Source organism: Metarhizium brunneum, chromosome 3 (assembly GCF_013426205.1).
Source record: "Metarhizium brunneum chromosome 3, complete sequence".
In the NCBI taxonomy this organism is placed as follows: domain Eukaryota; kingdom Fungi; phylum Ascomycota; class Sordariomycetes; order Hypocreales; family Clavicipitaceae; genus Metarhizium; species Metarhizium brunneum.
Window position 1 is genome coordinate 3988529 of NC_089424.1, and position 13649 is coordinate 4002177.

At 48.2% G+C, this 13649-nt stretch overlaps 6 protein-coding genes across 6 annotated transcripts; 4 read left to right on the top strand and 2 right to left on the bottom strand.

Annotated features, from left to right (window-relative positions):
• Positions 1-417: 417 nt before the first annotated feature.
• G6M90_00g064600 (uncharacterized protein) lies at positions 418-754 on the top strand (the record flags this gene model as incomplete). The annotated part of the gene is made up of 2 exons (XM_014684598.1): positions 418-657; positions 716-754. The coding sequence occupies 2 exons, from the start codon at positions 418-420 to the stop codon at positions 752-754; spliced, it is 279 nt and encodes a 92-aa protein (XP_014540084.1).
• Positions 755-2192: 1438 nt separating this feature from the next.
• G6M90_00g064610 (uncharacterized protein) lies at positions 2193-2648 on the bottom strand (the record flags this gene model as incomplete). The annotated part of the gene is made up of 1 exon (XM_014684597.1): positions 2193-2648. The coding sequence occupies one exon, from the start codon at positions 2646-2648 to the stop codon at positions 2193-2195; it is 456 nt and encodes a 151-aa protein (XP_014540083.1).
• An 832-nt stretch (positions 2649-3480) lies between these two features.
• On the top strand, positions 3481-3879 carry G6M90_00g064620 (uncharacterized protein; the record flags this gene model as incomplete). Its single annotated transcript, XM_014684596.1, has 2 exons — positions 3481-3595; positions 3662-3879. The coding sequence occupies 2 exons, from the start codon at positions 3481-3483 to the stop codon at positions 3877-3879; spliced, it is 333 nt and encodes a 110-aa protein (XP_014540082.1).
• Positions 3880-6806: 2927 nt separating this feature from the next.
• G6M90_00g064630 (uncharacterized protein) lies at positions 6807-7687 on the top strand (the record flags this gene model as incomplete). Its single annotated transcript, XM_014684594.2, has 3 exons — positions 6807-7316; positions 7396-7574; positions 7639-7687. 3 exons carry the CDS (start codon positions 6807-6809, stop codon positions 7685-7687), a joined length of 738 nt encoding a protein of 245 aa, XP_014540080.2.
• Positions 7688-8989: 1302 nt separating this feature from the next.
• G6M90_00g064640 (uncharacterized protein) lies at positions 8990-9728 on the bottom strand (the record flags this gene model as incomplete). Its single annotated transcript, XM_066130781.1, has 3 exons — positions 8990-9428; positions 9482-9598; positions 9646-9728. The coding sequence occupies 3 exons, from the start codon at positions 9726-9728 to the stop codon at positions 8990-8992; spliced, it is 639 nt and encodes a 212-aa protein (XP_065986738.1).
• Positions 9729-11786: 2058 nt separating this feature from the next.
• Positions 11787-13075, top strand: G6M90_00g064650 (uncharacterized protein; the record flags this gene model as incomplete). Its single annotated transcript, XM_014684593.1, has 4 exons — positions 11787-12035; positions 12092-12627; positions 12696-12961; positions 13020-13075. The coding sequence occupies 4 exons, from the start codon at positions 11787-11789 to the stop codon at positions 13073-13075; spliced, it is 1107 nt and encodes a 368-aa protein (XP_014540079.1).
• Between the last annotated feature and the right edge of the window lie 574 nt (positions 13076-13649).

The following is a 13649-nucleotide window of genomic DNA, read 5'->3' on the forward strand; positions in this document are numbered from 1 at the left end:
TGTGTTGGCACAGCCGCACGGACGTGGCCAGGCCCAAGCAAAGGGTGGCACCAACAGGGTTCCTTCGGCCACTACATTACCACCAGCCATAAGCCTTGTCTTGACTTCTATACGAGGATTAGTCGATAACTGAAAAAAGGAAGCACTACTTCGTACTGGCGATGATGTAGTACGTAGAAAAAAGCAAAAGAAAATGCCCCCTATCGGAGATTCCATCGAGGCTACTCCGTAGCAACTCACGAGCTCTACCGAGTACCAAGGTCGAGAAATTTTTGTAAAGGCTCTTTCCAAGTATAAATAATCCATCCGTCCTCCCCAGTCCCTGGAATCTTTCTTGTCATCATCAGCACACAAACGACCCAATCACTTCTTCTTCACATCAACATCACCCTCTCTCACAAACCCCCAACCGCAACCATGAAGTTCTCCGTTGCCTCCATCCTCGCTTTGGCTACCGTCGCCCTTGCTGCCCCAACCAAAGACCACGGAGGTGATCAATGCAAATACGTTCCTTGTGTCGACAAAGACTTGATTGTCGTTGATGCTAATGTCGACGTCGACCTTGGAATTATTGACCTTGACCTTGACCTTGACATCGGGGTTGGGCTTTTCAAGAAAGAATGCAAGGCATACTGCTGCCACAAGCCTTGCAACAAGGTATGCTTTTCACTGTATAAACGATTTTTATACTAGGATAGTACTAAAATTCTTATAGGGCGAGCGCATTCCCAACACCTGCTGGGTACGCCACTAAATCACACCGGCCTGCAACATCTGTCCATACGCCACTGGCTTCCTGTTTCAGTCGCCAAGCACATAATACAAACATATATGAAGTTTCTCGCGTTGGATACGATTTCAGACCTTGAGAGCCGCTGATGTATTTACAACTTGAAAAGGTTGGGGGTATAATGTCTGTATAGAGACGGAGGTGGACCAGGATACTTTGTGATATTCTTTCCAAGTTACATATTCTGATCAAAATCAAAAGTTATGACGGAGATATGCTGTCCAACTGTCATATTTCGGTGATTGATTTGCTTGAATGGAACATACTGTGAGAGTGATGGTCTGAATAGCATCTCTTTGGCTGGGCAAAGGCCCCAAGGAAGTATCTTCCAATCATTCGAGTAAGTAATCGGCACTGATGGGTAGAAGTATTGTCAAAATGTTAGTAATTCGAGTACAAGGGGCAGGAGGCATGGAGGACTTTCCAGTACGCCCGAGGACAGACCAAGCGGATGTGTGAAACTTGCCTCCATTCCACATTTTGCCGCATGGCTCACTTGCCAAGACATCAATCTTCGCTCCATTAACCAACCGCAGTACGGAGTACTTACCCTGCAGACATGCATGGTTTATGCGTCTATCAGACATGAAGGACAACCATTGTGTTGAGGTCACCACCGTGTAAGTGGTTTGCCGTCGGACCAAAAACTTAGTCCCCACATACCTTGTGCATGTTGTACTCCTTGTTCAAAATTTAGTCTTGGAGACGAACTCTATACGAGACAATCTGCAGTGGGCCAAGGTTGTACAGATTACGGATGCAGATCCTTCTTGTACATACATACATGTGGACGGGGGCGGGGCCGCTGTCAATGAATCTGATGCCACGATGCATGAGGTACCTACTCGCAAAGCGTTTTTGCTGAATAATTCTTTCATAATAACTCATTGTACGCTCAAAGAAACGGTAGAGATGGGATACGGGTCTGTCATGCAGGCCAGAAACACCGCACTTGTACGTAGAACGGCAACACTCGCGAGGGTTCGTAACAGTTTCGTTGTGCCTCTTTCTGCCACTAATACAATTTTAGCTCTTGAACCATGCCTTTGGCGCACTCGGCAATGCATACCCAAGTACAGTATTAGGACTGGCGCCGGAGATGGAGAAAATCTCTCCTTTTCCAGCGTCGGAATCTTTACCGAAATAGTAAGAAGCTTACAGGACGCTATAGAAAACTCTAGAATCACTCTTACAGCTTCCACATCATTCAAGGTATAGCTGTTATTTGCCTCGGAACCACAATCCTTCACCTGTATATAACAATCGGCTGCGGCCTCGTAATCAGCATCGACGTAGATGACGGGCATTGGTTCATCACGCCTGCTGAACCATTGAAACCTCTCGTGACAGAAAGATCCCAGTGTAACGTCAAGTAAATTTTTCATGGAAATATTAACTGTTGCTATCTAAAGCTAACCTTTTTAGTCTTCTTCCAGACGTGCAACTTCTCTCTCTTACCAGGCGTCCTCCCGTACCGACTACGCTCCCGCTTAGCCTCTTCCCACTTGATACTCACATACTCCCCCGTCAGCATATCGCTGCTTAGCTTGCTAATATCTGTATTGGCACCGCTCGCCTCCAACGGGTTCACAGTGCGCTGGGCATCGGCTTCCGACGCAGCAGCGAGGAGCTCGTCCTCAGGTCGCGTCTTGTTGCGACAGTACGGAGCATCTTTTAGCGCCGCAACATCATCGTCATGGACTGACTTTGTATTTTCGTCGGACCGTGTTGAGAGGGTTTGCCGGGCATGTGGAACTCTGTCAGCCAGCGATAGTCGCGGCGGGCTGTGATAGGCGTGGCAGAGGGAAGCAGGCCGCTTGATGGTGAGACGCCTTGCGGCGCTGAGTTGTAGCGACATTATCTTGAAATTTTACTTGATGTACTATGTTCATTGAAGTTCATGACTGTGTGGTCATGATTAGAGAACTGTTTGTTAGTCTGCCTGAATAAGACGTAGGTGAGGGATGGATGAAGTCATCATGACGATGCATTGCGGGCAGCCCCGGAGGAAATCTTTTTTTGGATATGAGGGGTAATAGAACTTCCGATGAACTATGAGAATAATTAAGAGGGATTTGACGCTATGCCGATTAGAGTAATGTTATTATGAGGCGTCGCTCATGAGTAGAAGCGGTTTATCCTCTGGTGACTGGTGTCATCCACGTAGCTTGGCCTTAACATGGCAAGACGGCCGAGCGAAACCACGGCACAAGGCTTCTGAAAAGACGGGGAAATAAGGCCCAACTATCTATAAGTAAGTACATCACGACGTAGCGGGATCAAGTGTATGTATTTAGATAACAAAGGAGTCCATACTGTCCGAATCAGGTTATTTCAAAATGAATATTTAATGCGGCAGAAGAGATGTAAACTACGCAAAGCACTGCAATCATGCTTAACTCATTATCTTGTTACTTAATCCCTTCCATCCAAGGGGTTGCCAGCCCGCCACATTTGAAGTGTGGTTCAATTTCCAAGTTTTTGCTTCCTGTTTGGGAGTCTCTGCCAATCAGGGCGCGCGGACACACCAGATGACGTAGTACCCAGCACAAAGGGCCCAGGCATCGAGGGATATGATATCATTTCCCAAAGATCTTTAAAAAGCATTCAAGCCGACACACATTCGTCTGTTCAAGTCACCACAGTCTCTGCAATCAGCACATAGGTCAACCTTGACGACATCTACCAATATGGAGTGGGCATCGGCACAATACCAGAAACAGAAAGACATCTGGATCCCCTGGATAGAAGACATGTATCTCAAATACTTCACAAGTGATAACAAAGCAAGCTACACTACGAGAGGTGCGATTCTTACACATTGGAGAACGATAAACTATTATTAAAGCTGGACTCTAACACTCCCGATAGATAATCTTGACAAGACCAAGGTAACTGGCAATGAGCAGGTCGACAAGCTGCAAGATGGCGTTCATGGACTTGTTGCCGGTCAGCTGAGTCAGGGCGGCCTCGCCCAGCCCGTCGGCGATCTTGTTTCGAAACAGGGAATAAACAGAGCCGAGAGACAGGGCGTTGACGAGGAGGGCAAATATCTACCAAAGCCGGGGGATGCCGTGGCTGGGAAATGATGCGTATCAACTTCCAGATTCGATGGCGCATATGATTGATGTAATGATACTGGATACGATTGAGATGTACACCGGTTAAAACTTGGACAATGAGACATGAATTGTAGCTTTGAGATATTTTAATACGGATGGTAATTGTTCGTGTTGAGAGTAGCCTGTCGCGCGTGGCCACCCTGTAAACCCGTGCATCGAACCCCAGAAAATACACGCCCTTCTTTCGTGACTGGACAACAATCTCTTCATTGTCGAGTTTAGGCGTACCTACTTGGGTCTAAAAGATGACGATAAAGTCTAGGCCTATGCAGGAGAAACTCTAAGGCTGTTGGGGTCTCATCATATGACAGTTAGACCTGCAAGATGTCCCCCTAGTGCGGACAATTGAGGGTAGCCGAATAAAAGCTTACAAGTCCAAAGATATTTTCGACACTTTCAAGTTAAGGATCATGTCATAACGGCAACACTGTCTCTGACGCTACCACCCATCGCTACCGTAACTACCGACCGAGGCGTAGCAACCTACCGTACACTACCTGACCGGGGCTCCTCCCTAGTTGCGGTCATTCTACGAAGTCACACATAGTTTATCATCAAGGGCAGCGAGAAGAGCTCTGCGTCTTCGTAGTTGTTGCGGGACGTATTGCAAGCTCTTTTCTTACAATGCTGAACTTGGCTGTTAGGAGACATTTTGCTGAATATTTAGCGCTTTGAGGTCTGTAGTTTACAATACGGCAGCGAGAAGACATGTCTTTGTTAGCAACTAAGCTATCCTGCCTCTAGGATAACATTGGCAATATTGAATCCGTTCGTCTAGCTAGGAAGCGGCTGTGACGGCGGTCCAGACCCGACGTCTCGTCAGCTTTAACTTCTGCTAACAACCCGTACCGTCGTGCATGTTCATCTAGAGGCAGTATTCCCCGTCTTAAGCTCGCCGTGTGGACAAGCCAGTAGGTACTGTCGACTGTAAAACGCACATTCATTCCTGTCAACGAATACGTAATCTAGATCATCGAGTGGTCATGTAACCGGCCATCGTCATCTAGAAGACCCAAATTAGGTTGGAAGGCTGGGACTAGGCTACAAGGTTCAAATTAAAAGCTATCTAGTCAAAATACTCGAATTAGGGCCTTTTCAATGGCAAGGTGCCCCCCCGCCCCCCCGGATTTCCAATTATAAGAAGGCGAATCCCGTCGATAGTCAGATCGATTCAAGGATACAGTCCATCATCGATGCGACCCATGGATGCCGATGACTCCGCATCATGCACCCATAACGTCTCAGAAGTGATTTCGCTTTTCCGGACTCTGTACAGGCCACTCGGAGACGTGCGTGAGACGAATACTGCGCTTAAAACCAGACGTTTTTGCTGTGTACCAAGACAAACCGTAGGTTTTCTAGGGCTCGGCTGCCTCGAGGCATTCTCTCAGAGGACATTATTCTGCAAGCACGCGAGGCTGCTGCCCAGCGAGCAGACACGGGCAGAAGGAGAGCATCAACGAGCCAAATTCACTTCCTATCAGATTGAAGTCAATCAACAACAGCACTTGTCCAGCGAGAAAAGGGTCTGGTCCTATGTTACTACTGAGTCTGGCAACACGTTACTCGTCTAGTCAGTCTCAGGCCGGCTTTCCGTCTTGCAGCGGCAGGGTTGGGCTTGAAAGCGAGCCAAATCGGGACATCATCAGACTTGTAGCAGAAACATCCAAATATTCACGAGGGCGTGTCTGGACCAGAATCTCATGCGAGTCAGACCGCGCGGAAATCTACCATACCCATCGCCTAGCTTTTACAACGTTGTAGGTTTATACTTTACAAGTTGAGTCGAATCGAGGCAGCTAACTAGTCCCTTTCTTGTACAGAAACGACCAAGATGCGCATCATATGGAACCTCATCCCCGTGATTCTCTTCCTCATCGGCAGTATTACCAGTAATAGAAGCGCCGGGGACGGCCCTCCTGTTGCTGGCAACTTCACCTCGGCCTGCCCACTCGGTGAGCAGGGCGACAAATGCCGCCTTCAGGCCAACAAGCCCCCGATTGGGGTCGGCGGCCGGTTATTCAAACCTCGCCCGATGACGGAAAAAGGTTCTTTTTGTTACAAACCCAAAGGTCAAGCGTTGGAGGTCCAGGCGACGACAGCTTGCTGCGGATCTGTCAGCAGCGGTATGCACCATGATTGGCTTTGCGTTGGCTTGAAGACGAATGTCGTAGGATGCAGCCAGTTCCACCGCTGCTGCCGTCTTGAATACGGTTCCGCCAACAAAGATGACGATGCGTGTATTTAGGCCTTGAGGGATATGGTGTTGTAGCTGGTAGATGGAAAAGTGAGCAGTGGGAGAGTGTGCAGGAATCAGGATGCGATTTGCCAACATTTGGTTCAATAGGGATTGAAAGCGGCTAAATACACTCCGTACACCAGCTTACATGGAGGGTGAGAGGATGCTTGGGAAGTTGAAGCTTGCTGTAGTGTCAAGCTGGTACGAATTCGTGTTATCCCTCAGGGCGTCAAGAGACTCCAGCATTGACAGTCGGGAAAGGGCACCTGGGGGCTATTTTAGCGGTGAGCATCATGACGAGTCATGACATGACGAGTTGGTGCCAATGGGACGCAGCGCGCGCAGAACCTGAAGAGCCGTCAAGCGTAACCGAAACCTTGTTCGCCATGTCAATCTAAAAATTGGACCTGAACTAGACTCCAAACTCTAAACTCTGAATATCACAGGGACATGCCAGTGCCGATTCCACCACAGCATGCTGATTCGACGCACCACCCCCTATTCACCACCACCAAAATGCGCCCAGCATCATCCAAGGACCAAGGCCAAGCCGCCGGCAAACATGGCCGCATCATGACTATAAAACAGCACCGACCCGATTGACTCGCCTCGCTGCCACCGACGACCCAAGTGACGACATGGACTGATGCCCAAAATGCGCCACCACGTCGTGACTTTGTTGTGCCTCGCGGCCACGACGGCCCTCGCAGCCCCCAACGAGCCCTGCTACGCCGACGGCCAAGCAGGCGTGTGCACGACCGAGGCCGCCTGCGCCGCAGCCAACGGCACCACGGCCACGGGCGCGTGCCCTGCCGACGGCGCCGACATCAAGTGCTGCTCCAAGGCGCGGTGCGGCCCCGACTGCGCCAGCAACTGCCGCTGGCAATCCGACTGCGCGGGCTCGTCCACGGCCAACCTCTGCCCGGGCCCGGCCCAGATGCAGTGCTGCTCCAGCCGCGACTCCGGCTTCGGCGGCTACGCGGCCCCCGCCACCCCCCCGGTCGGCGACTGCAAGCCGAGCAGCGTCGAGGGCGCGAAGAAGATTGTCGCCGCCTTCCCGGGCCGCGTGTGGGACGTCGGCTGCAAGCGGGACTGCGAGTGTCCCGGCACCTCGGACCACTGCTGCGGCCTGGCGAGCGACATGATGTGTTCCGACGGCTTTGGCGTACGTCCCTCAATGTTGCATACAAATAGCTCACCTTGATATATGAAGAGGTCATGACTGACGAAAAAAAAAACGACAGGTTCCCACGCTGTCGGGCAAGCAAATAGCCGAATGGGTCATGCATAACCGCAAAGACCTCAAGCTCAAGTACGTCATTTGGGGGCAGAAGATCTGGAATCCTACCGTCGACGCTGAGCCCAACCGCTGGGAGCACTGGCGGACTATGAATGACAGGGGCGACGTCACGCAGAATCACTGGTGAGACGCCCTTTCTTTACTGAAAACTGCCTCCTTGCTATTGAGCTAATCCCTTTCCCCCCAGGGACCACGTTCATGTTAGTTACGAAGAATTCGAATACCAGGGAATATAATTGGGCCTATTATTCAGTTTATGAGAGACCAGACCTTTTGGCACTAATTTTGGCACCAGACTTTTTGGCACTTTTGGCACCCACCCCGGCACCGCTCCAGGTTCTTATAGAGCCCTGCTACTAATACTTTCGGACTTAAATAGCTGGTAGAAATAGGTTACTAAATATATATACCCTTTTTTTTTAATTATATATACCAAGTGTTACCAGCTACAAATAGCAGGGTAGTGATCTGGCGAATACGCCCAATCCTTAGGAGCTGAATTTCGGCCGCGGCCACCATGAGCACCAGCAGTCCTGATTGGACTCGCCATGTCATTGAAATATGCAGACTTGGATGGGGACAAATTACTCTCTGCGACCACTTCACGTATGCACCATCACCACAGCCTGAATCCCACAGTGGTTCAGGGCATTCGTGCTACTTTACTTCATTTCTGAACCCGCGCCGTATCACAATGGTTAGGTCAGCGGCTACCGCTTCCCGTTGTACTGTTCATCTTGTGTAGTCGGGTCGGTGAGGATACCACACGGAATCCGCGAGAGCTTAAAATGTATTTAAAGGTGCTGGGTCTTTTCTTTGTTTTCTGCCAAACGAGATCTTGTCAGTTGCAAATTTTCATGATACTCTCTTCCAGTTACACGGAAAAGGCCCAACAGATCGTGAAGCCTAAGAAAAGGTCTTTACAAATATAAGACTTATTAGTTATTAGCTAGAATATATACTTAGATAAGAACTTTAAGTTTAGGTGTTTCTTTTATATATATAAGGTAATTACCCTTTTTTTATAGTAATTTAAGATATTAGAGACCCTTTGAGATTATTATTAAATTAAGCCCTTTTTTTTCTAGGCCTTCATACTGAACCCTTGTCACACTTTTCACCTATTTGGCGATAAGTTTATCAACATGTGCACAGTGAGATACTCCACAACGATCTATACCTGTGGCGCCAGGGTAGAGGAAGACATCAGTTTTGATGCCTGCTCTGAGCAAACCAAATCAGGCCACCAGATAATCAGGCTTCCTTTCGGGTCCAATAGAGACAAAGGGAAATGTGGTAGATACGGTTGCAGGAACCCATGACATAAGTCACCATCTCACATGGACTAATATATACTGACCAAATCAAAAGCCACAGGCTGTGGTCGTGACAAACTAGGAGGAAGGATTCAACATCCTTTAAGATGGTGCAGTGTTTTGAATCGTGCACTGTACATGGCTTATGTCTCTCTAGGAGAAGAAGGACGGTGATTGGGCATGATTTGCTACAAGAAAATTGGTATAAGATTGACGTTCTATTCAGTCATTTAGTAGGCTTATTTCTCTGAAAAGGTCATCTGCGCTCACGTAGTCGTTCAACCAGCATTTCATCATAATTTTGCCTGCAAAGAGCCCATTGACGTCCGGAAATTGACCAAGCTCAAACAAGTGATCGACCTTTTGTCTGTACTCTTCCATCTCATCTCCCGTTCTGAACGGACCGGAACTCCGGTATGGCCAATGCCCCGTGACGATTGTGTAGATAACTGACCCGATGCTAAATATATCCGTGTGTGGGTTTGATTCTGGCTGTGACTTGGGGTCGTAGAATCCCGAGTCAGGCAAATGCCCCCCATCCAAGCCAAGCTCCTCGCACGTTGAGCCGCCAAAGTCACAAAGCCAGAGGTCAAGCGAAGTTGAGGAAGTGGCATGAACCAGAAAGTTCTCAGGACGTATATCAGAATGTATTACGCCGCACCTGTGGATGTAAGCAATGGACTCCACTGCTTGGATACACCATTTTTTGCGGACTGTAGAAGAAATCGTCTCAAATTTATCGTCCAAGTAGCGCTGAAGATTGCCATGGCTAGACTCAGCAAGAAGTAATCCGTTTTGGTCTCCTGGTATGTCGTGCCAACCAAGATATCTCTACAGCGTTAGCAATAATGTTCCTTCCCCAAGATAAGCAAACTTACCGAACGATCCTGGGATGATTTCCTACTAATTGAAAAATTTGTCGTTCTACTAAGAAATTGTTGGCAATTTTGTCAGAAAGCATTGTATGCGACTTGCTTTCTCTCCAGATAGGAACGGGGTACTTGAGCACAACACCCTTTTTTACTCGACAGAAAAGCGACGTGGAGCCTTGACAATATATCGGTTCCATAGCGGCCAAAAGGTTATAGAAAACGCCTTTGTTGGGGGAATATTGGGAAGGAATCTGCTCTGAATCATGAAAAAAAGAAAGAAAGGCGATACGAGGTAGTGCATTAGCAAAAAAGTACGACTTGGGAGTCAGTCACGTGTGATCCCTCGTGCTCCAAGCAGCAAATCAGAGGCTTGCCTAATTGACGGCCTCGCGCCGAGGGAAGAACGCCGCACACACAGAGCTGCTTTGCGTTCAATTGGCGTCACTGGTCGTGCCGATCGACATGCTGGTAAAAAAAAGGCTGGCGGATAATTATCGGTCCAACAAATACTATGTAACTACATATGTACTCACGTGTTGGCATGGGATGCCTATGGTCCCATTTCGGAGTCATCATCCAACTACATATTTGACACCCTGGGGTCCTGCTCCCCATGCCCGAGAGCCCAAGAGCCCAAGAGCCCAAGAGCCCAAGAGCCCAAGAGCCCATGAGGGCTGAATCGGCACTGGAGTTTTTGCAAGACATGCGCAAAACTTCACCATGCCTCTTGCATTGATCTTAGTACAGAGGACGAATCACCTTGTATTTCATCCTACATACGGTCCACCAAAATGTATAGAGTCCCACCCAACATTAATAGTCGGTTCAGCTTCGACGTGATCCGGCGGGCGCAATATGCCGCTTCAAGTATTTCCTTGCCTCTTCTCGACCGCTTTCAAATTTTTGTCGCAATTGGTGAGCAGTTGTCGTTATTTCTTATCGCACATCGTTCATTTGTAACCGCCATTCTCCCCAGTTCCTCCACACATCTGGCATTCAGGCATAGTGCACTATATGGATACGAACATATCCTATCCAAAGCCGTGTCACTGCATATCAAAGGCTGAGAACAGTTTCAGCCATGCATGGATTTAACAGATCTATCACACTAATCACAGCCGATTTGAATACAGCTTGCAGGAGCAGCTGCATTTGCAAGAAGGTGTATTTGGTTCACCGATACTGACCTTACCGGATATACTAAACCTTGGAGTGCGACAAGACGGCTGAGGGAACACGTCCTGGTCTCAAAGGAGTAATACGCGAGCTTTTGGCCTTGTGTTCCTGATCAATACGTGCCCGATTGTTTATGCGTGGCTGTTGGTAGCTCTACACATTGCTGACCGGGAATTAAACCAAAGTCCCCCAGTTCTCCCGATAGTAGCAGAAAGTAGTAAAGCGTTGTTGTCTCAGAAGACAGGTCAGCTTCTAACCTACATGTACGCTGGAGAGCTTTTCCGGCGCCAAGTTGGTAACCCCCTGCTCTCCTCTCTATGCTTGTTAATTTGGCTTTTTGAATACTGCTGCCAAGGTAGCAGTATTACGACTACTGTTGCCACCGCGCAATCAGCTTTAGCCTGGATCTCCGAGGCCTTGCTGGCCTCGGCTATTGCCTCAGTGCTGTTATTAATTGACCATATACCATTTCCCAGCTCCTGGCCTTCGCTTATAAATTCGCCTGTGTTCCCAGTTCTTTCATAAATATTCCCGCCAGGCCTTTCAATTTAGGTCAGCCTAAGATGCTCTAGAGAGACGCGCGTCCACCAAGGTCTAGCTCCTGCATTAGATTTTGTCCGACAACAGCATTATGCTTGAATGAATGAGCGACCTGATTGACAGCCTGGACGACTCGCGGCTGTGGATATTCGTGGCCAACTCGGAACAAGCAGCAGGGATAACCTTATAACTGAGACTAAATATGACTCATGAGCACGCAACTGCAATGCAATTAAATTGGTTTCAGAGCGGAATTGCGACCACAGAGCAGGTAGGCGGGCGTGGCACCAGTATGCTTTCGCCCAATGGAGAAGATATAAAAAGTTGAACAAGGAATACAAGCGCTGCCTTGTGAACATTGCAGTAGTGCTCTACCAATACATGACCGTTCAATTTTGTTGGTCCGTATATCTGACTTATCCTGCTCCGTCATGTTTCTGCTTCCCTCTACAGTTGCCATTTTGACGGCATCTGTTTGCAAGGCGGCGCTGATAAATGCACGACAAAGTTTGGCAGGAGGCTGCGGATCGGAACGTCCAAGCGCGCACTTTCTACAAATTTCCCACCATCTCGCAACCAATTCGTCACTCCATAGTAGTCGAAAACGGGCAGATATTGAAGTCGCAACCTTTGCACATGTTGTGTATGCCAACAAGTCCGTCGAGGGCGGCTATCTAAGTGTGCGCTAGACCTCTCCCCTACCATTTTCAGATTACTTCTGCTAATCCACGTTTAGGAGGAAATTATTCACAGAAATATAGACATCATCAATCATCAATATGCTCCTGCGGGAATTTCTTTTAGCTTAAAAAATTTGAGCTATACGGAGAACGCGGACTGGGCTTTGGGCAAGGACGAATTCGCCATGAGGTTGAAGCTACGAGGCGGAGGGTACAACGACCTGAATTTGTATTTTGTTGCGGACATTCCGTATAAATCTGAGCAGGACTGGGGTGTCAGGGGCATATGCTCCCTTCCCACCACTCGTCCTGATAGCCTCAGGTGGACACTCGATGGCTGCTCTCTTCTTTCAAGAATGCTGCCTGGTAGTAATGGTACTGCTGAGAACATTAGTAATTCGACGGCAACTCACGAAATCGGACACTGGCTTGGATTATTGCACACTTTCGAAGGCGGCTGCGGAGGTGAAGGAGACGAAATTGGTGATACGGTTGCTCAGGCAGGCCCGACTAAGCTTTGCCCGACTGGCGACCCCCCTCACTCGTGCAATTTGCCGGATCCTGACATGATAAAGAACTTCATGGACATCTCGTGAGTCTATCTTCCCGCTTGGCAGAAGCAGTATAGAATTATTTTAAGCCGACTAATCATCAATGTAGGACCTGCACCCGTAGTGAGTTTACCGCCGGCCAGATCGCGCGCATGAAAGACTGGGAAGATATTCGTCGGGACGTAAGCACCGACAAGCCAACTCCTTGGTTAGAGTCCGATGAAGGGTTGGTCAAAGAATTCTGTGACAAGCGTGCTCTTAGTGCTTCTAACTCCTGCCTGGCTGCGAGGAAGTATTGCTTCGCGAAAGGCAAGGCAGACGGTTATGATACGCTTGAGAGCTGCGTTGACGCATACAAAGCTGGAAAGATAACTAGTGAGCCAGTAAGCTTGTCAGAACACGTAGAACGTGTGGCCAAAGAACCTTGTGATAGGCTTCGCTTGGATTTTGCCAACTCCTGCGTACCTGCAGGGAGACATTGCCTCGTGAAAAGCAAAGCAGACTGTCATCATACGTTTGAGGGCTGCATGGACAAATACAAGGCCTAGGAGAAATAGATTCTAATCGGAAATGTTTAGCACAACCCGAAGAAGCATAGACAGGCGGCCTAATATAGTATCATGAAGATTCCGGAATCATCGTCAACCGTGAAGCGTGCTAAGTAGCAATTGTGATTATAAATTTATATTTATAAATTATAACCTAGTTATTAGAGAGGTTCTTATTGTCTTACTACTTTAATCAACCGGGAATTTATATTTATTATATTAAAATTCGCCGCCGCGTGCATAGCAAAAGGCCCTGCGAGAAATGCAAACAACATGGTAGAGACTTTCATGGCTATTTTTTGAAGAAGAAAGTAATTGCAACTTCAGAATTGGCAGTAAGACAGTGATTTCGTGACTTTCGTGTATTTTGAGACTTGGTAAATATTGATTAGGGGTTCTGGGATTTCGTTATATGTCTGAAAAGAAGCCTTTTTGTTGCACGTAGATCCCTCTTCACAAGCTTAGCCTTGCCTACAACAATTGGCGCCGATGTCAGGTTTCATCCAAGACATTAT